The sequence below is a fragment of the Oreochromis aureus genome, linkage group 18 (genome assembly GCF_013358895.1).
Source record: "Oreochromis aureus strain Israel breed Guangdong linkage group 18, ZZ_aureus, whole genome shotgun sequence".
Taxonomy (NCBI): Eukaryota; Metazoa; Chordata; class Actinopteri; order Cichliformes; family Cichlidae; genus Oreochromis; species Oreochromis aureus.
In genome coordinates, this window is record NC_052959.1 from 28,779,970 (window position 1) to 28,806,177 (window position 26,208).

At 40.7% G+C, this 26,208-nt stretch overlaps 1 protein-coding gene across 7 annotated transcripts in view; it reads right to left on the bottom strand.

Moving 5' to 3' along the window:
* Positions 1-26,208, bottom strand: part of LOC116331649 (partitioning defective 3 homolog) — a 235,355-nt gene that overhangs the window by 197,491 nt on the left and 11,656 nt on the right. For all 7 annotated transcript variants that reach the window (XM_031754405.2, XM_039601967.1, XM_039601966.1 and 4 more), the window contains exon 2: positions 802-903. In XM_031754405.2, the coding sequence (XP_031610265.2) occupies positions 802-903 (102 nt within the window). The remainder of the gene's footprint in view (positions 1-801; positions 904-26,208) is intronic.

Consider the following 26,208-nt stretch of genomic DNA (forward strand, 5'->3'; position numbering starts at 1 on the left):
TCGACCCAAAGTGCTTCACAAACGGGCAGATTTACATTCCAGGTCTAAAAACCCCCCAAAAAACAAACAAACGAAAAAAAAAAAACTATATATGAAGCGGAAAGGGGTTTTGTTGCATTAACTAATTATTGTAGAAAGTCAAAATCACAGTGATTTAGTGGCCATTAAAATGTGTTCAGAATTTGCAAGTCAATGATTGAACTCCTAAATCATGACACACTCTCCCAAAATAGTCGCACACCATCAGTGGCTGAGACGCTGCTCGTGAATAACAGCAGTAAAAAAACGTTTCAGTTATCTATACAAATATCATTTTTTTGGAGTAACTTATTTTCTTTCATTGTTCTTTTTTTGGATTTTTAACCATAACACCCCCACCCCTCACCATGACCTGAATCAGAATGGCAACACAGTCAGGAAGGTTGGAGTTTATGTGCACGCACAAACGATGAGTGCCTAGTTTGATAGCTGTAGACTTTGGGAAGAAAACAACTGAATATTTACATTCCTGACCTCAGAAAGTCGTGGTTCAGGAGCTCTAAAGTAAAGCACACTGCTCGATCTGTTTAACTTAGATTTACCAAGAGATAGGCGAGGCCATGTAAATATATGGGGAGTGTTTAACTGATTAAAGAGATGGTTAACGACGGCATTAATGAAAATCCAGAAACCGATAAGAGGCGCTTTGGTGCACAACAAATTCTTTTATCTGTCTGGTCAGTGAGCACTTCCTGTGCCTTGGAAAACAGAAAAAAATAACATTTTTAAAGACTTCATGAACAGTTCCCAGACATTACTCACCCTGTCTTTGTCATCAGCCACATCGCAAAGCACATCATCCAGGTCGAGGATTCCCCCATCACCGTGCTCCAACCGGTGAACCTGCAGCCAGTAACTGGCATCCTGCAGAACAAGGAGGCAACATTTAAATTCAAAATCAACAGCAGTTTTAAAATTGCCTGACACATGAAAATTTGGGGCAGCAATTGTAAGAAGATGCATATATCACAAATGACCTTCAAGAACCATTTTATATTTTAAATGCAAAGAAATGAGTGCACACAAACTTCAAGCATAAACATCGTGAGACCTGATAAAGGGTTTTAGTAGAAAAGTAGACGTGACTGAAAATCCCTCGAAATCTCTTTGGAGCTTACACAAGCCCACCAGCGGACACTCCAAACATTTTGACATGCCACTCATCTCATCATTGTTGGCTCTTTAAAGCAAGACTATCACGATCATCGGGACCTGCAAGGAATTACTATATCATCAAGTTCAATTACGTGTCAAAGTTTCTGACATGAAAAGCACACGCAAAGGTCACACTTGGTTGAAATAAGTGGGAATAAAGGCAAGGGTTAAGAAAAGAGAGGGGAAAGAAGAAGACACTGTACAATTATAGAAAAATGTAGCTTTACAATAACAAAATAAGGCAGGGATAAAAGGTAGAGTATTACCGCCATCACGCAGTTCTAAATAGGAAATCCAACTCCCAGATGATTGTAAAGCCCCCTCCCAGGGTCTTGACATGCAAAAACATGTGCACATGTAACTTGCTCCAAACTAAAAGGGAGAACGAGTCGATTGCACATGCATGGAAGTGCACAGTGTCCTGGCATCATTTGACAAAGTATTAACTTTTGAAGTGACTATTTGGCTTCGTCCCACACACACAGAGCAGCCTTGAGGGTTACAGCCTCATTACCCACTTGTACAGTTCCACTCCAATGCAACACACGCAACTCACTGCAAAAGGGCACCAGACGCACGTCTGATGTGTTTAACTGGCAAACTAATACTACATGACAGGCCTGCCTTGGAGAAGGAAACTGAGATTTTTGTGGGGAAAAAATGCAGAAGTAGATGAAATGAACTAACTATACAGCAATGATAGTTTTGATAGTCTGAGTCTAAATGCACTCAGTGAAAACACGTCAATTCAAACAGCTGCATTAGTATTTTTCATGTGTTGCTCTTTTTTAGCTTCTCTTTAACTCACCCACTCGCTGCTGTGACCGATGTCATAGTTTATGACAGCCAGTGTCACTTTGTGCAACACAGACACAAAGACCCTGTGGATTCTCAATGATGGATCTCAGACACAAACACACAAAACCTTTAATGTCAGCAATTTCATAAAGGAAAAAATGAAAAAGAAGTTTGGCCAGACCAGACTTTAGTAGTGATTGAACAGTAAAAATTAACAGTGAACCATCCTAAAGCGTCACTGTCTCAGAAACACTTGTTTAAAAAGAAATGCAGACCTCAGACACAACGTGTGTTTGTAACAAAATGAAACTTGAAGCGAATCTTAAAGTTTATTAGGAACACTCTGCTGTACGCGACTATAAATAAAAGATGGAAGTTCTGGAAATCAAAGCTGAGCTGTAAAACTTATCTGACACAGAAAAGCAGTAGCCAGCACCGACCACAACTACATCTGCAAACAAGCCAGTGCAAACAAATTACTGTAGGTTTCTGTGTGTGCTCAAGAACTTTTTTTTTTAATTTATCGCTGCCTGTTATAACTAAAAGCATTCAGTCCAAAGTATTCCTCTGACACAGAGCCAGCACGTCCAACTTTTTTGTTTGTTGTGGGAAAGAAAGCCACAAACCACTGCCTTTAAGCCAGTTCAGCCAAAACACATTTTACTGTTTTGTTTTGAATCAACTGGGGCGTCTCCCCAAAAACCATAAAAACCTAAACACTTTGATTTATTGTTTATGATTAACAATGAGTGAGTGTTCAAGAATGGCTTAAAACGCCAGGATTTTACCTACTTTACAAAAACTGTTACGTCAATTTGAAAATGACCCCGATAGCCCAACAGCTTATTAGAAAATTTATATACAATGTATATAATGCACTTAAAGATAATAAGGATGAAGATTTAAAAAGTAATACTAATCCAGCCTGCTCTTTAGTTGAGGCTTTAAGAAGATAGTCACACATAATAAGTGCACGTAGCAGCACTGTCTATTTAAAGTCCCCTATAGTATGTCACCGTGGGGACAGACCAGGGTTGGGCACAAAGAGACTTTAAAACTGATGTGTGCGTTTGTGTGTCGTTCTGTGGTGCCAAGTTCATCGCGTAAAAATAGCTCACAGCAAAATGTCACAGTGCCAGACTTAAGACAAGGGACTAAGTCACATAGTAAACAAGGTTTCAACATAACAGCTCTCTGATGTGGGTATTACAACTTTCTATGCACATCATCCCTCAAACTTTCTTACTCAACTTTTGGAGTGAAAAAAACCCCAAACATTACAAACAAGTTAATGTGGCATCTTCTTTCTCACTCTAGTTTGATCCCTCTGGGCCTCATTGAGATTCTCACGACATTATTCTACTGAAGCTCTCTGCTAAAGAAAGGAGGACCGATCTAAACTATTGGAGCCCTCAACAGTCCAACAGCAGACTTGAAAGGAGGCCAAGGCAAACACGCTGGCAGCAGGGGAAGCCCATCACTACGTTTTAGCGAGACAATGCAGAGTCGTGAGCACCAAGGTCTCCCTAACACCGTGAAAAGGAATGTCTGGAAGTGCCAGTGTCCACAGTTGAGAAGTATTCAAATGGTATTACACAGTCCTGAGTGTACTGACATGTGACAAAGACACTGTATGCAAAGTTTTGGAGGCAGACTAACTTGATGTATTTTGCAAGATACTCTACAATATGTTACAATTTTTAACTGTAGAGGAAAAAAAGCCTAGAAAAATGCTGAATCATTTAATTGAAAAAATATATATATATTGATTAACATTTGATCTCTTATAGCATAAAAAGCAGCCTGTTTACCAGTTTAACAGGAAGTCATCAAAATGATGTGAAATACAGGCTTAAAAAAAAAAAATCACTTTTCAATAACAAATCTTTCAAGGTCTTACATGTTTCAATCCGATTTTCACACAGTCCCAATAATACATTTATATGGTAATAAACTGCATCACATGTAGCAGCCTTGGAATTTGGCCAGAACAAGAAATGTGCGAGGGGAAAGTGACATTTGCATGTAAGGACAAGAAAAAGAAAAAACTACGTTTTAATACTTTCAATGCGCAACTTCTCGTGACGTAGTGGCACAGCGTGTTAAACAAGAATAACAATAAGGTGAATAATACATGCAAATAAGGGCTGTGTTTTTACTTGATGGTAGTGGTTTTAAATTTTTCTTCTTTTTTTTTTCCTTTTTTAAATGAGGAAACTGTAATCCTGAACTGAAGTAACAGCAGCAGTCCAGAACTCTACAGTACTTTTCAAATCAAAGCGCCAAACTGTTGTCCAGCATACAAAACAATGCATGGGTTTATCGTGGCAACACTCATTCTGATCACAGCACTGTGCTGTACCAGACTTTGCACCACAATGTCTCTGGAAGACCTCAGCGTACATTTCGAATCGGACGAGAGTGACAACGAGGCCAAAAACCTCCGGAGTTACGGTGAATCTGACGACGACGGCAGCGAGGTGAATTACCGGGATCTTGTTTGCCTGCATGACAATCTGATGAACTTTGAAAACATCTACTTAAACAATGCAGTTATAGACATGGAGGTAAGGTTATTTTAAGTGGGTCGATTAAATAGTGTTATAGCTGAAACATTGAATAGGCTTTGTATTTTATGCCACAATAAATGATAAATGATGATGGCGGTAGAAATGATTTCTTTATTTTCAGCACTACTTGGTGAGTGAGGGTGGACAAAGCTTTGAATATGACAGCAGAGAGTCTCCAATCGCTCTGATTCAAGACTATATGGAAAGCACTGAAGAGCAGTTGCCCAGCAGCTCCTCCTCATTACTTTCTGTTGTACCACCTGAAGCTGCGGTGAGCCCAGACACAGATGACTCGGAGAACTCTACTGTGAGGCTGCTTCAAGATTTAGAAGATTTTGTCGAGGTGTTTCAAAACATGCTCGCCTCATTCTCCTCCACTTCATCAGACTCAAGTGATTCACATTTACAGGAGACCAACTGGGATGACACAGACACCTGGGAATGAAAATCTAGAGCGCTAACCTTGATGGTGTGAGCAATTATCCAATAAACAAGCGCATCATAGTCTTCATGCTAATTATTTTATTTCTGTAGGAAGTACAGAAGTAATTTTTTGTAGCCGGGTTAAACTATAAACATTTTATTTATCACATGGCCAGAAGAGTTAAAAACCCCAAAATGAGCCAATGACACTCAGACCAGATTTTAATAAACTTTTTTATTTGATGGTTTTAATTTTGAAGAAATTAATAAAACCATCCATCCATCCATCTTCATCCGCTTTATCCGAGGCCGGGTCGCGGGGGCAGCAGCCTAAGCAGAGAAGCCCAGACCTCCCTCTCCCCAGCCACCTCCTCCAGCTTATCCGGGGAATACCATATGCGTTCCCAGGCCAGCCGAGATATAATCTCTCCAGCGTGTCCTGGGTCTGCCCCGGGCCTCCTCCCGTGGGACATGCCCGAACACCTCACCCAGGAGGCGCCCAGGAGGCATCCTTGTCAGATGCCCGAACCACCTCAACTGGCTCCTTTCGATGGGAGGAGCAGCGGCTCTACTCTGAGCCCCTCCCGGATGGCCGAACTTCTCACCCTATCTCTAAGGGAGGGCCAGCCACCCTTCGGAGGAAGCTCATTTCTGCCGCTTGTATCCACGATCTCGTTCTTTCGGTCACTACCCACAGCTCGTGGCCATAGGTGAGGGTAGGGACGTGATCGACTGGTAAATTGAGAGCTTAAGCTTTTACACTCAGCTCCCTCTTCACCACGACGGACCGGTGCAGCGTCCGCATCACTGCAGCCGCAGCACCAATCCGCCTGTCGATCTCCGCCCCTTCTCCCATCACTCGCGAACAAGACCCCGAGATACTTGAACTCCTCCACTTGGGGCAGGAACTCATCCCGACCCGGAGTGGGCACTCCACCCTTTTCCGGCTGAGAACCATGGCCTCAGATTTGGAGGTGCTGATCCTCATTCCGCTGCTTCACACTCGGCTGCGCGAACCGCTCCAGTGCGAGCTGGAGGCCTTCACCCGATGAAGCCAACAGAACCACATCATCCGCAAAAGCAGAGATGAGATTCTGAGGCCACCGTTTATTCTGAGGCCATTAATAAAACCATCTGGACAAAATTAAAGCCATAGAGTTTTTGATTTTTTAATTTTGGCTAAAGACGGTTTTCTCCCCTTTTTTTTAAATAAGCCAAATAAATGCATGATGGCATCCAATATTTAAAAGTTGTTCAACTTTACAGCTCCAATGGTCAACTGGATTTAAAGGGATATTCCGTATGATTTTTTTTTTTTAAATGTATTTTTGAGAAAAACAAAAACAGTTAAAGAGAAGAAAAGTATTCTTCTGATTAAAACATTAAATAATTTTAAAAAACACTTGTGAAAAATGTGATCAAACTCCAAGAGAAGACTAACCTGAAATAAAGAAAGGAAAGACCAAGAAGTACAACAACATTGTGCATCTCCAGTTAAAAAGCTGGTTCGGTTACATTATGTGTTCACAGTTCTCACACAGAGAACAATCTATGCTGTTAGGTTAGAGGTTTTAGCACAGATTACCTGGTATTCAGGCATTTGTGACATTGACACTGTTTACTATAGTTAGAAAAAACTCACTGTGTCACCTGACCTAAGGTAGTTTTAAGACTTTAAAAGGATGATGTTGGGAATCCATATAAAGTCAATCCAAAGACATGCGCAGATACCAACTTGTCTTCAATGCCACAGATTACATGTACCTACAACACTTTTAAACTTGTGAAACTGAACTGTGTTCACCTCGGGGCTGAATGAACCAGTTCTCAAATGTTCACTCTCTATCAATCATCCCTTTGTGGCACAGATCATAAAGAGGTTTTTTGGGGGTGAATTTTGAGCCAAAGACACTCCTGTGTGCCTTAAAGAAACGCTGCATTGTTCTGCCAGATCCAGCCTTCTGCTACACAGTGTGTCACAGCTTGTAGACACTCTGTGTTCTTGCCAAAGGTTTGGTTTTTGTTATGATCTCTTGCAGTGGTTATGCATTACTGTGCCACAAAAGAGACATGACAAACTGTAGGTCATGTTCCCACCTACTCCTGTATTTACCACCAGTCTGCTCTTCGTCTTACTGTAAATGAGGTCTCTTTTTTTTGGTTTTTTAGCCCTTTTCAACCCTCCTTGCTCTTTATTCTGTCTTTTGTCAAACATTTCAGTCATTTTTTAACACATTTTTTTAATCTTTCGTTTTAATAAAAGTAACAGATTGCTGCCTTACGCTCGACACGAATTAAAACGTGTTTATTATTTCAAAAGTCGCCTGCAGTCTTCCCCTTTACTGGGAATCCTCTACACATCTATCCAACTCACTAAGCCTACGGTGCTGGATCAGTGCAGATCCAAAAGCATTTGTTGTGTCAACTTTAATTTGCAAGTTGAGTGTGACACCGTTTTGTACTCTCCAGAGAGCTTCCCCGTCACTAAAAAATGCATTTTGCTACAGTCTTCTCTCCTCCTCCCTTTTAATTTAGGAAGATGGGGCAGAGGAAAGAGCTGTGAAGCACAGAAGATCTGAAAGAATATTTAAGAGCATGTAGATTCTAAACATAGGCCAGATGGAGACCTGGGGAGGAAGCCACTTAAAGGAAATGAGATGGTGGAAGCTCCCAAAAATCAAGACAACGTGACACTCATCTTATGGTGAGGGCAAACACATGCTTTATCCTCACAGCAGGCTCCACTAATGAACAGTGGATTAAGAACACACAGTGGGGTTTTTGTCACTTAAGTGGTGCGTGAATGTGTGCACGCTCAACTCACTGTAGTTTCCCTGACCTTGGCATTTCACCACAACCAATAAACCTCACTTACCTTATCGGTTCACCCAGTTTAACTTTCTGTATACGGTATTTTCCTTCTAATAACAAAAGGACTCTGATTCATGCGTGTAGCTTGCAAAAGTCAGAGATCTCTTTCCCTGTAATTGAATTAGCGTCTGTAACTGAAAGCTAGATTTTTGATCCATACTTTTGGATTTTTCCAGATTGTTCCAAACCAAAAATGACAGGAATCAAACCCTTCGTGGACCACAATCCGTGACAAACAGTTAACACTGGTCCAAAACTAGAAGTGGTTTTGATTACTAGTGTGAAAACATGTCTCAACACGGACTCTGTAACCTATTCCAGAACCATATCAGAAAATGTTTTTAAAATAAAACTTAATAATGCAGAAACTTGATAAAACAAGCTGAGGAAAAAGTTGAGGAAAAATAGTATTGAGAAAGAATAAGCAGGAGAGTACACTGACTGTATAATCAGTATATTGCCTGAACTTGCTCACGGTAACACAAATTACATAATATTTCTATACAAGCAACAAACTTTTCCATTATTTTTCTCCATTATTCAAAAGCCAGCAGTTTAACACAGATATAAAATAACAGAATAATAGCCAATATGGGTTAAGTATCATGAAACACAGCCCACATAGGCCATAACAACCACCTGTGGATAGATCATCAGATGTTTTTGAACATTAAATGCTACACTCAGGTCAGTCAAACTACTTCTTGCGCTGGTTTGTTGTTCAACATTCTCAAGCCAGTTGCAGGAAACTGCTCCTCCTTGGGCCTGGATCTACCAGAGGTTTCTTCCTATTTCAGTGGAGTTCTTCCTCCCCAGTGTCGCCAAGTTGTTGCTCAAAGATCATGATCAGATCATTGGTGCTCCCTTTCTAAAAGGGTCATGTTTTGTTTGTTTTTTTCCCCTTGAAATATAAATCTCCATATGATGACAGTTGCTGTGAACTCAAAACTGAATTAATCGAAATTGAGCTGAATTTGAAGAATCGCATGGAAATAAACTGGAGTGTACAATCAGCGGGTGGATATGTGGCGATAAGCAGGACAAAGCTCCGCCTCCTTTTAACGTTTGAATAAATATATATTTTCACTCATGTTGGTACAAGGTGTGATGAGGTAACCTAGCTGTGATATGTGAAAAGGAGCTAAATACTAATCTGTTTTCTTTGTACTGCTCAGAGAAAGACTATTGTAGTAATAAGCAGCTCAGGCTGACAGTAAAAATATAAAGCGGGTTACTGCTGGAAGCACACGCTTATTTTTCCAGGCAAACCTTCCCTGGATAAATAAAAGTTTCCTCAAGACTGTACAGAACATCTTTGTAAGAGCTGTGATTTTAAAACCTTAAAACATGCTTAAACCAATGTGAGTGATGACTTTCTCACTTTTTTAAAAAGGAGAAAAGGTCACCTTTTTTAGATATTATCACCCATCTCAATCTTGCAGACAAACAATGTGAGTGCTCTGTTCATGGCGAATGACAAATACCCCTTTCAATCACATCTGTTGTTCGGATGTGTACACAGCCACGGTAGGGCAGCACACTGTACGTTTCCTGGATTGTAGGGTCAAAGTAAGGTTGGCATAAGGTACAAAAGACCCTTTCATTCAAGTACAATGACATCAGTGAGAAGAGAAACAGGAATTGGAAAAAGCCACAAAAGTGCTACGTGATGCGTGTAAAACCGCAGACAGACGTGTGCACAAACGCACACCGATACGCGTGTGCGAGTGTATGAACTGTGTGTAATCTAATAATACGTTTTATTAGCTGTCAGTTTGATGTCGAGTACACTTTGGGTTCGATTTGAACGAGTGCCCTGCTGGGCTCCACTGAAGTGAACACCAACACTAACATTATTAACTTTACCAGTGCACTTGGACCATGCTTATCATTTCAAAGCCTCACTCGTGCTTTGATATTAATCTTTTAACCCCTGAGTTGTGTTGCCATTGGCTTTGTTTGGGGGTCCCAAAGACCAAACCACTACCCATGTCAAAATAATAAGAGCTATTTTTCTCCTTTCTTTTGTTCTTACCATCCAATAAAACCCATTATGTGTTGTAATAAGATGTTTTCCACAAACTGGGCTTGTTCATTTGATAATTCAGCACTTCTTCCCCAAATTTTTTGCAAGATACATGTTCTAGGGAGTTACATGATATATGTAAATACTTGTCCTCAAGGTTTTCAGAAAGCTTTGATGACATCACTCTGACTCGTTCTGTCCTCTTCAAGCACCAAACATTCCTCCTGCTTTATGTGTCAAGCTGAGTTAATGTTACTACTCACCATGTAGTAACAGACTAACTCACTGTGGTCTTCACATATAAATATTCATTCTGGATGGAAAGATGAGGTGCAGGTAATGAAAAGTTCAGGTTCTCCTCTGTGCACTCTCTCACTTCCTGAATCAGAATCACTTCATTATGACCTTGATGACAAATGCCACAGTTTACCAGTACATTTATTTAAACACAACCTGAACATCACTTCCTATAATTAGACACATAAGCATAAAGCGATCACCAGAGGTCAACTATAGCAATGTCTTGAATTATGTTTCTTATCCATTATACCCTGTGTCAAAGTCACTCCTGGGGCACTGACACCATCACTCTATCCCTTCCATTGTCACCCCGTGTCCTTCCATTCAAATCCACTAATGTTAAAGTCTTTGTCTCAGAAACTGAAACGTAGGGATAATAAACTGAGAAAAGGCAGAAAACTCAGGCACTCCAATGGTGCTGAGCCATACACAGAACAATGTTGCCATTCAAAGAAACATTCATATCTGATCAAAACAGGCAACCACTTGACAGCATAACGTATTACTCTCCAAAAATAGTAAATAATTACACCGTCTGGGAGCAAAAATTAAGACTAGGCAGGTAGGATTAATCAGCAGACTTTATCCAGTGCATTAAGCTTTAAAAGAAACCAAACAAAGGTATCTTTATTACAGCATGTGTGAACCACTGCTCCGAGTCGTGCAAGAAGAGAGCTCTCTGTCTTATAAATTACTTATCTGATGAACAGAGGGGGGAAAAAGATACCTGTGCAAAAATGCAAAAGAGGATCTCACATGCAACCCAAAGAGAAAGATGCAGGAGATTTACGCCTGTAGCCTGGTTAATTTAATGAATCACGAACAATCATTAAGCGGCCTGCATCTTTTAATTCCTCACATGCAGCAAAATCCAAAGCAGCCTGAGAGGAAAGATACACACACACACAAACACACAGACACACACACACACACACACACACACACACACACACACACACACACACACACACACACACACACACACACACACACACACACACACACACACACACACACACACACACACACACACACACACACACACACACACACACACACACACACGAACTATAGGCTTTGAAAATGTAACTTTAAAAAAAATGCAATACAGTTAATGCAAATAAAATGCAATCCGATTTAGAAAGTCTGCGTTGTTCACCATCATGGCAATTATGAAACTCACTAATGTGAATGCAAATGTGATGTTCACTGCAAGTGGCTGCAAATCCCAGTCAAATTTTGGAGTAAAATGTATTTATTTATTTTAATCCGTTTCAAAAATAACAGAAATCAAGCTGTGGAAAAGTGTGCTGTCAAATCCATGAAATGAAAACGTGGTTTTTGTCAAATCACAAGTTACTTGTATTATATAAGGTGCAAAATGGGGGAAAAAAAGCTGTAAAGTAAGACATTTTGTGTTAAGATCAGTCAGTTACAGCATTGTAGGCTTAGTAGGCAAAGCAGACTTCAGGCCTTCATTATGATCAATTGAATGCATTGTCTTCGAGCTCATCGCCATAATGACCTTCACACTGGTTGCACGTTAACAAGCTGAGGCCAAAAAAAATCAATGGAACCACAGGGAATGCTGGGAGCAAAGGTTTTCACGTTAAACTCGAGTGAAAGGAGATAACATCCAAAAGAATTTGATCATCTCAAAGTACCAACAATTTTAAAACAACAACAGCTGTTTAGTTCAGTTATAATGTCTGAACTTTTAAAACAGTCACTTTGAGCTGCCGTCAAGAACCAAACTAAGTGGCAGAAGTGCATCTAGTTGGGCCTCTTCCATGATGCTTCCAGACAGTCACGAAAACCGCACACGCTCCTTAATGATATGGATGTAGAACAACCGTCTACGGTTGCAGTGTCACTTTCTTGTACAATGTTGAGGCGAGGATTCGTCTTCCAATAGAATTTATTGATCTGATTAATTAGTCAGGTCTGCCTTAGAGTGAAGCTGCATGACACTTGATGCAAGTGAAGCTGGCACAGCTGCAATGAAATCCAATAAGCAACTTGTGGCTGCTAATAAACTTGACACGCTTTCAGTTTTTCCTGGCTCAGCGTAGGCCTTGGGGGTAGGGTGGGGGTGGAGGGTAAATACTCACGTAAGCACAGTAATGGCAATGAGCCTCCATAAACCCCAAACTATGTCTTTGGGTGGTGAGAAACTTTTTTTTCTCTTTTCTTTTTTGTTTTAAAAATTCTGACACCACTGTTTACTTTGTGTGCACCTTCAAGTGTTGCTATAAAGTTGCATCATCGCCACGAGACACAAAAGAATTTCTCATCAGCAGCGTCAAGGTAATTCAGGTGAGATCCCTGAAATTCAAGAAATGCCTCAATGGGGAAAAAGCAGTAATCTGGCGTTGGTATTTACACTGATGGCCATGGTTGAGTTCTTAAAAAAAGAAAAAAAAAAGAAAACAAATTTCCCAGGCTGAAATATTTCAGCTATGGTTACTTTAATCCCAACAGCCCTCAAATCAAGTCATTTTCCTAAACTTAAGTCTATTTTAAAGTTTGAATACACACAAGTCAGCAGCACAGAAAGTTTCAGGAAAACAAGCCAATAAATCTCAATTTCATCAGGTTCTTTTTTTCCTGGTCGTGTCAACAAATTTGCCAGCGTTTTACAAAAATGGGTTAATATAGGTTCATTTTCTCACTACAAATAGCTGCTTATATTAACATTGCTCTTACTCTTTCAGAGAGGGTCAAATATTTCACTACCCAACAGCACTAACTCTTTGGTACAGTTCTGTTTGGCTGCATTTAAAACCGGAGGGTTAGTGTTACGGTCATTTAACTCCTTTTGGAACAGCATGTACATGGTTTACAGTATCACAACTGTAGTACTGTTTACTACATGTAATGCTACATTTGAATTACATTTTCTAAAAATCCAACATCGATTGAAGCAGTAGGTCAACTGTCTTCTGGATAAATACTTCTTCCACTAAGCAAATCACAAAAGAAAAATCAGAACAAAATACTGACGGCAATCATCTCCAATAGTTATGGGGGAAATCCAAGTCTTAAAGTTCTTACTTGAATTCTAAAAATACTTTAAAGAGCTTTCTTTTTCCCCCCAATGTAAAGCGTATTGTGGTCAACCAGAGAAAGCTACACATAATAAATTCGTTTTAAGTTTGGTTTCTTTTAATGGTCGAGAGGTAAAGTGAAGACACACGTCGGAGCGGTGTCTAAGGTTACACCAACTGTTAGCCTGCCAGCACGTCAGCCCTTAGCCCGGCATCTCTTAATCCTACAACAACAAGGAGAACTGAAATCCGGCCCGAGTGGCGAGGAAAAAAAAAACAAAACACTATCTAGACTCTTAAAACACTTTTTCAAAAAAGCAAAGCGGAAAACTGGCAACTGTCTATGTGAGCCTGAGATGTTAAATACCCTAAAGGAGACCACAAATTGACACAATGGAAGATTTTGAAAAGGCATACAAAGCTGTTCAAGAGATAATTTGCTAGGACTCGCTGGCAGACTCACTTAGCCGTCAATCGATTTCAATGTTGTTGCCAGACGTGTTAATTTGGGTTTTATCATTTTCCCCACCTGACTTGCAAACTTGTCATAGCACGACAAGGGATGGGAAGAGAAGAAAAGAAGAAAGATAGACTAATATGCCCTTTATCAAGTATCTTTCTTCCTTTCAACATCACTGCTAGAGCGAGGCAATGCTTTATTTTTATTATCCTTTTCAGAGAAAAGCACGAGACGCGCAGAAGAGAATGAAAAGAAAACCACAAGAGCAACAACTAGTGTGACAGGAAGGAGGAGATATAATCAGAAGGTGAGTCGGGGACAAAGAGCTCAGGTGCTTGAGAAACAAGTGATGAAGAGTTCAGTTGTGACACTTGATTCTTTCTCAGTGCTGTCATCCACAACTGACCTGCTTCGGCAGGCCTCGGCACAGTGACACGAGACCAGTTCAATAACGTTATTTGGTGTGTTTTAGGATTTCAATTGATTCCTTGGAGGAGTCGTTTTCAGTCTTTATCGTCCAGCTACAAAGGTGAAATTACAGTGACAGGAAGAAAGGGATGTGTCCTCCGAATGGTCCTCTGAAAGTAATACTCAACGTAGGGGTGATACCTACTGCCATAAATGATTAAAAACAGTAATATTTAGAGTTCCTGTTGGATAGCCTATTACATCTAACAGCTGTAGAAGTGCAGTGTCAGTCTTGACAGACTGTTCAAGGACCTTCCCAAAGACCAAGACACGTCAAAGATTTGGTACCCTAAAATTAAAAACTTGATTACTGTTTTCATCTAAACCAGCTCTGCTCATGACACTCCCTTCAGTAAAATCTGAGTCATCTTAGCTTCGTCTGTCCCTCAAAACACTAAGATTTACCAATGTACTATAGATTGGAGAGCTTGGATGCTGATAGCTGGCAAAAGATCAGAAATTGAATACAACTGGAGCCCATCCCAGTATCCCAAACATAATGCCAATCCCATCCAACAAGGGTCATTTCTAGTAAGCAGTGTGAAATGATAACACTGCAGAATTTACTAGACAGTACTAAATACTTGGATACACAGAGTCGACTCCCTCTCTCTCTTTTCTGTATCGCTGCAATACAAACAGAATAAAAGATCATCCATCTAAAGAAAATGCTGGAACATACCTGACTGCCTCGGCATGACTCCACTTTGAGTCTCTTCTTGAGACCATGGTGGTGTTTCCACATTTCATGTGTAGCTTCTGCTACACACCCTCCACTGTTCTTCCACTGCAAACAGCCTGCAGCTTTAGCCTCATCTAGGATCGCACATACTGGTGTGTGCATTTGTGCATCTGACATTTCACATTGTGTTGCATATGCAGGTGTTCTCTTGCATGTGTGTAAATGCAACCTATCCTATGAAAGGGACATGAAAGGAGACACACGGCTGCACAGCAACCTGCTTTCCTTGCTTCAGAGACAGTGTGTATCAAATTGCCAACGGTGTCGCTGGTTATGGATACTCTAGCAGGGTAACAAGAAGCTGTACAGATTGAACTGCGTGAAAAATTACGTTGATAACTGAGCTTCACAAGCTGCACGCTATTTGCATTTCTACGCCTTGTTGTGACAGCCACGTCAGGCCGCGAATAATCGTTTCATGAAGCACAAATCTGTGTGTTATGGTTCAGTGTCATATAAATGACCAGAACAGACATTCATTTTGCTATGACAGAAGTGTAGCAAACACACTTCATTTTTGAAAGACAAAAGTTTTGCTTGCTAATTAAATTCTGTTGTTTAAGTACTGCATTTCATTGAACCCTGCGCTTTGACCGACATAAGAAAAGCTTTCCACTCCTGCTTCTTCCCAATAAGATCAAAACAAAACCAGTGGTCGTGAAGCCCAACCTGGAAAAAGTCAGTCATGCTTTTATTTTCTCTACACTCTCACGTATAAATGAAACATCACACAAGTCCAATGAGTTCAAAATGCCTCTGAAACCAGCTTCACACTCGTTTCAGGAGATGACGTCACATCGACCCAGCCCTGGCTTCTCTCCATTGGCTCCCTGATTTTACGGATCACTTTTAAAGCATGTCTGGATCTGGGCCCAAGTTACAAAGCAAAAAACACTGACCGTGAGCCAGTTCACAGTCCTGAGGTGGGGTCATCAAAGCTTAAATCTAAAGGTGACGCTGCTTTTGCCATCAGTGTCCCTCAGCTTTAGAGCAATCTGCTTTTAGTTTGTCTATCCATCGCTTCGATTATAATCGCTTCATTGCCTGTATTGTTTTATTAGTATCCAATAATTACCATGTCATTTTGTGCTTTGTAGATGTTGTTTTTATCCATCTGTCTTGACATTTCTTTATCCTTACGTGTGGCTCCACTCCCAAGCTTCCTGTTCAAATTTAGCGCTCTGCTTTTACTCATCTGTCGAAGCACTTTAAAACTCTGGCTTTCCTAAGGTGCCATAAATATTGTATTAGTCTCCTCGTTATCACTACTGCTTATTACTTCAGTTAGAATTCTTCATGAAGATGGTTTTAAAAGAATTTAGGAAATGATGCTACTTTTCTTGATATTTAATCTGGTCTACTAAATATGATCCGCCTGTAGAGGACGACAGCATTATTTCATCAGGCAAACTTTTGTTTTGCAAACTCTGAAAGCAATAGGAACTAAATGTTTAGAAGACAACAACAAAAAGACCAAAGCATATGACCTCAGACCCTTTCATTTCCACCGACATATGGTACGAAGCTGTGAAAGTAATAGCAAGCGAGTGTCAGACATTGAGGATCGGCAAGCAGAAGTGAATGTGGCAGACAGGTGCAGGAGACTCTGCAGGCAGCTGACTCAGATCAGATGAACAATCTACTGAGGCCGAACAAAGCAAAGCCATCAGGCTCAAAGCATCAGCTGCTGAAAGGCCGTCTCAGTGATCGCAACAGAGAGGTCTGTTACAAGCCTGTTTCTGTTTTACCATTTTATATTTAGCAATTGTTTAAATAAACTTTTCTAAGATGGAGTTAAAAATTGAAGACAACAAATTTGTTTCTGTAAATTCTGGCAAGGGCAAAAAAACATAAACAACCTTCTGTGATCACCGCCTCGTATTACAAAACCCTGTCACCACAGGCATCACTTCTGACCCCATGACTGACTGCTATCAGCAGACAATCTCGCGTTTGCTCCCGTCTGGTTTCTGAAGGAATGTGACAGGAGGATATCCTGTCTGTCAGCAGTGGAAGCCTCACAGACAAAATTGTGGCAACTTTAAAGAAGCAGTTCAACCAAAGCCACTTCCTTCTACCTTCCAGAACAACCCGTTTTACGCGCTCATGCGTGATTAAAAGCCCATCGCCTTCTGACAGCCACAACATGCACCATATCTAATGAACTGAATGTTCTCATCTTTCCTTTTCAACCAGGGATTATTTCTCTGGAATAAAAACTTTTACAACATTTTTTTTAATTACTTGAGAGTGATATGTACCTTGTGATTTTTATCATTTCATTATAAACGTGCTAATTCATTTAAAATACTGGCACCCCGGTAACTGGGCAAATCACCAAAAAGCAGCCCCATTATGATTTCATGAAAACAGTAACTGCATCATTGCGTCAATGTTTTCAGAAACTGCTCTTCAAAGGCACGAACATTTAAAGCTCTAAGTCCTTGTTAGCTCAGTCTCAATCTTGGCTTTCCCCACTCCAACACTGACAGAAGCTCAGCCAAGAAGAGCTTTGGTCATCTCCAACACCGACACATCCCAGGTTTGGATGACAAACAAACCAAAACCATGGAGACTGAAATGACATCATCGCTGTCGTTTCTCACTTCAGCCAATCAAACGATGAAATAAACAGTGGAAGGCCCAAACAGTCACCCACCACTCTTCCTAGGAAAGTGGGTGGCCCCTACACCCTCTCTCCATGTGGAGTCATAATGGGGCAGTGGAGGGTCAGTTAATTAAGAGGTGGGGTGGAAATACAAGTTTTAGGGCTTTCTCAGATCTTCTACTTGGCATCTGTGGCAATATGAAGTCAAAAGCAGAGATTTATACAGATCATGTGCCTTCCATCACCAGCTGGAAAATATATCGGTTCCATTTCGCTTGCATTTATTTATTTACAACGGAGGCAATAAAGCATTTTCCGACATCCTCTGACTTTTTTATAAAACAGAAGCACAAAGTCCAGGAAAATTTAGATAAACGAATCCTGCAGAAACGGAGAAATGTTAACTCTTGCTAGTTATATTACAGCTCCACACAATTTATTAGCGTTTCTGTGCATTTCATTACATTTATTACAACACCCAACAATATCAGTTCCAGCATGCTGGCTGTTTTAAAAAGGGATGTGAACCTGGCATAAAACTGGTAAATCTCATGTTACCCTGTTTGCCAAAGGCTTGCATAGAAGAAGGTTGACAACCATTATTTGCTCTACTTGGCAACAAGGGCCCTTTTTCTCAATTTACTCAACTTTTATTTTGTGGAATAGTTCCAAGGTGCTTTTAAAGGGATCAAGCTTAAGAGCTTCAACAGTGCTGGACCAAAGCAGATCAACAATCCAGTTTGCCAGAGATACATGTGAAATCTTCATTTGATCTCTTCTCTAAAAAGACTGTCAGCAACGGGTTTTGTGGAAAAAACAGATTTAGCGAATGACTCCAAATATATTTTACAACTTAATGAATATCTCCATTTTATTTACTGGGCTATAATGCCATCTGGGAGCATTTTACAAGCAGCTAACCAGCTCTGGTCCTTACTATCTCTTGGACAACTAGGCTGCTGTTGTGTCAGTATCATTCAGCTGCTTCTCCAGAGAGCCTCTTGTTTTGTGGTAGGAGAGGCTCCACTCTGCAGAGCTGGAAGGCCATTCTAACCAGAACCTGTAGCTGCTGAAGAATTAGCTTATGTGCCACTACACCGAGCTCAGTGAGGTTGCATGGGGGAAGAAGATCTGCAGCTGCAGTCCAAAAAGGTGCAGCAGGAGTCCATCCACTAACTGGAGATGCTGTTATTTACTGCCACAGAGTATATATAGCATTAGTTTTAAAATCATTTAATAAAATATGGGCGTGCTTTGCATGCACAACCACATCCATCCATATGTGCATGTGCATATACCACCACCACCGCCACAAATGAAAATTAATTCTGTTGAAAATGCTGCAGTTTAAACTGAACCTGCAAGTTCAAGTTGTCCAGACTGGGTTTCAGGTTAAGCTCCAACACACATCTAACTCACACCTCTTAAGAAAACACCTAAACCTTTCTGAAGTGTAGCGATCTAACAGACAAACACTTGCATTTAAAGTTTTTATATGCCGTCTCCATAATGTGGACGAATTCTGCTGCAGCCATACTGTGCTCCAGCAGGTCCATACATGTTATGACCAAAGCGGCACACACCTTGGCCATTCTGCTTCCAACCCAAATGAAAAGGAGATGACAAGGAGTCTTTCGGGGGATGAGTCACATGAAAATCAATGGTTTGGGTATGAAAGTAGCTGGTGACAGCAGTCTGAATAAAAACAACTTACTCACATACAATTCCTGATCCAGTTATAAAGACTGAATGTTATCCAGGGGATTGGGAGATGTTGTACAAGAGGATTTGCGAGAGCAGAAGTAGTAGGAACAGTTGGTCAATAGGCAGACAGCGGTGGCATGGGATTATTCTGTAAAACACGGACTCGCACACAGAATCAGAAGCAGCGCTCTCTCCGCCAGCGTCATGTGACAGTTTGACAGTGCAGAGGAATAACTGCCAGTGGCCTCAGCCGTATCAGATTACAGCTCACCAAATGGAAAAGGCAAAAATAAGGAGGCTTATTTGTAGTGGTCTGAGATATGTCCTATTATCCATAAGTGGAAGAGCAGAGGGATGCAGAGGAAGCCTGCCAAAATAAAAGCTCACTGCGCCACAGGGAGGCACGGGCTGCCAGAAGAGTTCTGCTGTGGAGAAGCACAGCAAGACCTCTCAAACTCCAATACATTTTTAAAGATGTTACAATAGGAAACTTATTGACAGTGAAATAAGTTATAAATATTTAATAATATACAACACCATAAATCAATGTCTGAACTGAAGAGAAAGCAAAAATAATAATAACAACATGAACACAAGTTACAATACCTAAACTTAAAAAAAAAGCCAAATTTGAAAAGACAAGGAAAAAAAACAAACAACCTTTCTGTAACTAAAACCTTTTTTTCCCCTTTTTCACAGACAGGACCGCCATCTGATGCTTCTACGGCGGTTCCAAGATGTGACTGTACCTCACCTCGGCTTACAGGTGCTTGCTCAAAACAAACAGCAGATCACTGTGAGAAGCCAACAGACCAAGAGTAGGTCAGTATTAACTAAGTCGTAGGGGCTTTAACAAGTGAAACAGTCCACTTACATGTGCTCCAAATATCTGATTGTAAGTTCGCAAAGTCAATATCCTGATTACCGGCAAGAGGCATTCATTAACAATAGATCTCTCTTAATTATGCAAGAAGCAGGTCACATTTAATTGGTCTATTCTGGTGGCCTATAAGGTTAACAAATGCATTAGATTTGTAAATTATTATTGAAATCTGTTTAAGAAACTACTCGACCTCTGCCATGAACTTACAGTGTTGACTGTTAACTGATTGTGTGTGTTTTCGTGTGTGTGTGTGTGTGTGTGTGTGTGTGTGTGTGTGTGTGTGTGTGTGTGTGTGTGTGTGTGTGTGTGTGAGAGAGAAACCTCACCATGTTGGCAGGCTTCAAGTAAATGACAAAGAAGCACTCAACCAGGCTTTAAGATTCCTAATCTGAAACCAACAGCCGTTTTTTCTTGGCCTTCTGATGGAGATAGGATATCCAGATATCAAATAATGGATATCCTGTTCAAGATTTCCTGCTCTGGTTTTTTTTTTTCTTTTTGTTTTTTTAAACTCTGCCCAGAAGCAGACTGAACCAAGAATACTGTCTCTCATCTACAGAGACAATATTCTTCGCAATATTCATAATAAGTAAAATGTGTATAGGGTCTGATGCAGTCTGCTCTGGACATCTCCAGTTTGATCACATGTGTTATGAAATTTCTGGTGGTGTGAGCAGAAGTGCATGGCCAAGGTGTGGTGTAGGGACCCAGGAGTTAACATCTATGGGGACTACAGAGGCTTGTGCTAACAGCAAATATAACAGACAGGCCCAGGCAGGCAGAAAACAAAGTACGGTACAGTCACTGATGGTTTACAGACATCGTTGCGTAATGTTTATGGATGCAGTTCAAACAGAGAGAAGTTCATTGAAAAGGCGATGGAGATGCACGGGAGAAAAAAAGTGTGCATCCCCAAGTGTGGAGCATCGGGGCTATACAGAGGTGATTCTGCAACGAAGATGGCAAAACCTCTTTACAACAGCTGGAGCGCATCCTTCAACATCCACAGGTGCACGAGCAAGATGCTATAAGCCTCCAGTGAATTGAAAACTCTGACATTGTGGAAAGGGTCAAATCCTTTTACTTTTCAGGTGGATTTGGACCTTGTCATGACAAACAAGATCAGTGCATCCTCAAGAAAGTTTGGAATGCATTTTCAAAACTGGCAAAAATTCAAATAAACAACAAAAGGACTGTGAGAAAACAATATGTAGAAAATGTGAGGAAAGAATATTCCAAGGGACTAATGCGCATTTCTTTGTGCATTTGTGTCAAGAAAAAGATGCAGAGCTGCACCGTTTAAAGCTCAAGCACAGGCCCATGTGGATCAAAGCTGAGAAATGGGAGGGGGGGTTGTTTCAAGAAGTGGGTTGTGCAGATGGTGGGGGAGGTAACAAAGCAGGGAGGATGGAGCGCTGGGAGACGGAGATGCAAACTGCAGTCGTTTCCTCCTTTGGAGAGAAGTTGAAGGGGGGTGTTAGTTACAGCAAGAGAGGCGAGGAGATCATTTTCTTTGGCTCTCTGAAACGTATGATGAAATAACAGTCATAACCCTAGAAGTATTTAATATCCATTTGGACTTTGGGTCAGAAATGACTCAGGGCTGTAATTTACATCTGCATTACAAAAATAATACAATTTGTGATCTGATCTAACCAAGGTATGCACATATTTGTTAGGACACAATCGAGGAAAAACAATCCCTTCTTACTTCCTAAACATCGGTTGCTTAATATGATCTTTGAAAATGTACCAAAGTGACCAAAATTGCTTTTGGTCACTAGGATCACATGAACACTTTCTAATCCTACTGCACTTTAGATTTTTATTCCTTAGTACCAACAATATAGCATGTATGCATCAGCATGCTCAAAGCAGGACTCACTGCACTGATTTACCCTCTGCAAGTCTAACGCTGGTTATGTAAGAGGATAAACTGCAGGGTCAGGACACTGTCTGATCCAATGAGACAACAGACACGGACATGATACATGATAGCAGAAAAGTTTTGTATCTAGAGAATCTATTTTTCTTGTTGCTAAAGGCACTGGTAGCATACATCATACCCATATGAAGATCAATACATCTCCAATGTGAATGTGCTCCTTATACAATGAAATGAAATGCGGGGTTTTTCATTTTAAAAAAAAGCTTCATCTTTACGAGTCTCTGATGGGTGCACGATCTTCTCTACAAACATGGAATAGGAGCTTTTTATAGAGAACCAAGTGAACTACAGCACACATGGTTCCAAACTCTGGCAGGGGTTAGGCTTTTTCCATCCATCTGGAGTCTGGATGGTGGAGATAGAGGTATTTGCAGCATCTCCTTCTCTTTGCCAGACTTTCACACAGCTTCACTTGCTACTAAGCTTCAACTAAGCTTTAAAACAGTGGACACATCAGCAAACAGCATCGTGGAAAAAGAAGTTAGCCACATGAATTTTGAAGAGCAACACAGACTTGCAGCAGCTGACTGTGAAATAAAGAAAAAACAAGCAGCAAACGCAAATGATTACCAATCAGAACCAATCAGCTTCTCGTGATGCACAATTATAAGCTTAAATGCACTTTTCATTGAGGGTAGATAAATCCAAGCCTACCCCAGTTTATTGACCATGACTATGATGAAAGACATTTAGCAGTCATCTGGTTCACTAAGGAATCTGGCCACATGTGAGGACCAGAAAGAGCAGAGCATCATGAGAATGCCTGAAGGGTTTTCCTGTTGTGACACAGCAGGAAAGGCTTCTGCAGCGGGCATGTAATTGGGGAATAAGTAGAGCGTGCAACTTTGAAGCTTGGGTCACTTTAAATGTAAATCAAGTCATTTGAAGCTGGAACTGTTTCTGTTGACATGTGCACTCACCTTGGAGTCCACATGTCAACACAGCGATAATATTCAGCAACAATGAAAGCACACCACCACCAATCACACTACCTGATAAGATTCCCACAACCAAATCCACTTTAATAATCGGGCAAAAGGGGAGATGATGCTGAGAAAATGAAGGATAGAAGTACTAAAAACACACATTACCTTGAAGACAAAACAGGTAACTTTTTAGGGCATTCAAATACAATGAGACTAAAGTCAGTTTTTTTAAACCACATCCAATGCTTGCCTCAACTTGAAATCAAAAAGAGGTGCATGTGAAAATCCAAATCTCCAATGTGAATGTGTTGTGCCTCCTTTGTGCAAAACCTGTGTAATTACATTGCATCAATGTACAAATAGCGCAGCTAATACTCTGATGCTAGCAAGTGTCAGTGGTCTATTGAAGCAGCTCCTTCACCTAGACTACACTGAGCACACATCAGCTACAAATGCTTCTTTTCTATATGTGAGAAATGACAAATTTGGAGAATAGCCAAACCTGATTCTCCTGAAAATGTCCAAGGTTCATTGGTGAAAGGAGCTTACGGCAAAGCTAAAGTCACAAAACCGTCTTCACCGAAGTTCAAACAGCAGTTGATGGCTGGAACAATGGGCTGTGGTGTAGAACAGACAATGCTTTTCAACACAACCATCAACTTGACTTCCTCTCCAAGGCCGTTTTGCAGAAGTACAGCCTCGTGCCACTTCCATCAGCACCACAGTTTGAGAAATACAATTATAATATCTGCCATAACAAGGCTGACTATGCTGTGATTTGTAGTTACACGCCTTTACAGCCGATCAATTTCCCACTTCTGGATTTACGACTTTTCAACATAAATGGCTGCTTGTTTCCCTAAGTAGAGAAACCTTTACCCAACGTATGGATTCTCGTTTGCCGACAAACTCTCATTCTGCATGAAGAGAAGGCTGTTCATAAAACAAGATAAAACTCACACATTCCTTTACTGGGACACGAGTGCAACTGAATATTGAAGTCCAACCTACAGGGTTGCGATTCTGGGCACACTTCAATACATGGATCAGGATAGTCTAAATGGGGCGCTTGTCTCCAACAAATGGCCTCCTCTTTGAAATGCCAGGCGTGTTGGGTTTGGTGTCCTAATTCATGTGTGCGAGAGGGCAAACTTGAGAGCTGAATGCACACACACACACAATCTTGTTCGATCATGTCAAAAGAGGCAGCAGTCCCAGGCCAAACCTGACACAGTTCTTTCACACAGTAAGCTTTTTATCCCGCGAAGGCCCTATTCTGCCTCTGCTGACAGCAGTAAAATAAGCTGCATTCAAGTCAGAAGTATTCAGAATGCACCGTTTATTACAGAAATCATTTTCTTCAGCTTTAACTCGTTTCTACAGAACAAAGCTGAAAAGGAAGCCTTGTACAAGCCACAACATTTTAGAGGGAATGCGTCAAGCTACTTTTCGCATGCAACTTCGTGCAACATTTATGCAACAAAGGGAAACGCTGGAACGTTTGGTCATCATGCAGAGAAGATTCTCTCAAGCTACTTTGTTAGCAAATCCTACATTTTCCAGCTTATTGTTGTTTTATCACTTCCTTTCTGCAACATTCTGTGAACTAAGCAAAACTGAAACCTTCCTGCAGAAAGAAACTTCAGCAGAATCCACTGCCACCATATTACACCTGCCAATGAAGCCCAAAATATCTAATCTCTGGATTGGCTTCAGGGTCTGCAGTAAGAAATATCTCAATTACTGAACTCGTAATAGTTTTCCTAAAATAGCCCTAACAGAGCACCAGCTGGTGTAAAATAACATGCATTTGTCTGTGGTGTTTATTTCAGTTTTTTATCTTAGATCACAATTAAATGACTGCCACTGTTTTCTATGACTTCAGATGTCCCTTCACCGCAGCATCACTACTGTCCTCTCGTAGGTGAAACCATTTCTGGTTTCACCAACACAACAGACCAAAAATGTCTTTAATTTTAAGTTACATAAAAAAAACCAACAACATTTTTTCAGTGAGATTTATATACATTGTCCGTTCTATCCTCCTCATTGTTAGTAGCTACACTTAGCTCCCTTCTGCTCTCCAGAACAAAACAGTGGTCAGTTATTCACCTTTAATCAAATTGGAGTTCGAAATGGATACAGTACATAAACTGAACTCTCAATGACTCTGATGTCTCTCTGGTAGCACAGCCACCCCCCTCCATGCATTTCCTCAACACTAATTTCCTGCACACTAAAGAGAAAAGACAGGAAAACCCATCTTCCACTGTGATACACTACTAATTCTGTGCCATCTGGGCTGAGGTGGCTTCCTCCAGCAACAAACTGTTTCACATGGACTACATGAAACCAGAACACAGGACTGTGCAAAAGCCTTAAGTCACCCCTGATTTCTTTACATTTTGCTTCTGAAAACTTGCTACTTTTAAAAACTTGCTACTTTTAAAAGTAGCTTTCAGCAATAGCTCTCCAGGCTTTCTGAAGGTCTGTAACATGGAACATTCCCATTTCTTTAGTTGAATCTATTAAGTTTGACAGGTATAACTGAAATGTGTAGTATTTTCACACCAATAAGGTGATTCTCCAGAGGACAAAAACAAAGTTGCACGCCTTAAAATAATAAATCTATCTAAAAGTCATTTCCTTGAGAAACAATCCTGCAAAGACCAGACACAGTACCTGAGAGATGCATCTAGGCCTTCAGTTGATCCCTCTACTGTTCACCTCAACAGAAACCATCTCAGTGAGAGTTTGAGGGCTTTTCTTGGTATTTTTTCATACATTTTTTTAAATCCAATCTTAACTGGTACTGACAAAAATCATCAGATTGCAGTTGAACTAGTACAACCTTAATATGCACTTCGATCATGCACTGTAGTCAATGTAACTTATGTCTGTGAATCACAAACACCACAAGAAAGGTTGATATGGCAAAGTCAACACAAGTCGACAAAGTTGACAGGACAAAAAAATTTAATTGCAGACCCTCTGTTAGCTTGAGTACCCACTTGGTGGCGGTATCTAAATGTTGTACGTCAACTGGTCAGGCAGAAAGCAGTTTTTCCAGTTGAGCAGCATGTCGATCTCACAGAGCAGTTTCTCCAGCTGACTGACACCAGTCTGCTGCACGGACATCAGCTCCTCAGCTTTAGCTCACAGGACTAATACGATGAAATTATTTTAAAAATGACCGACACGGCTAGTCTTTACAATCAGGCATCAGGTGATAACTTTTCC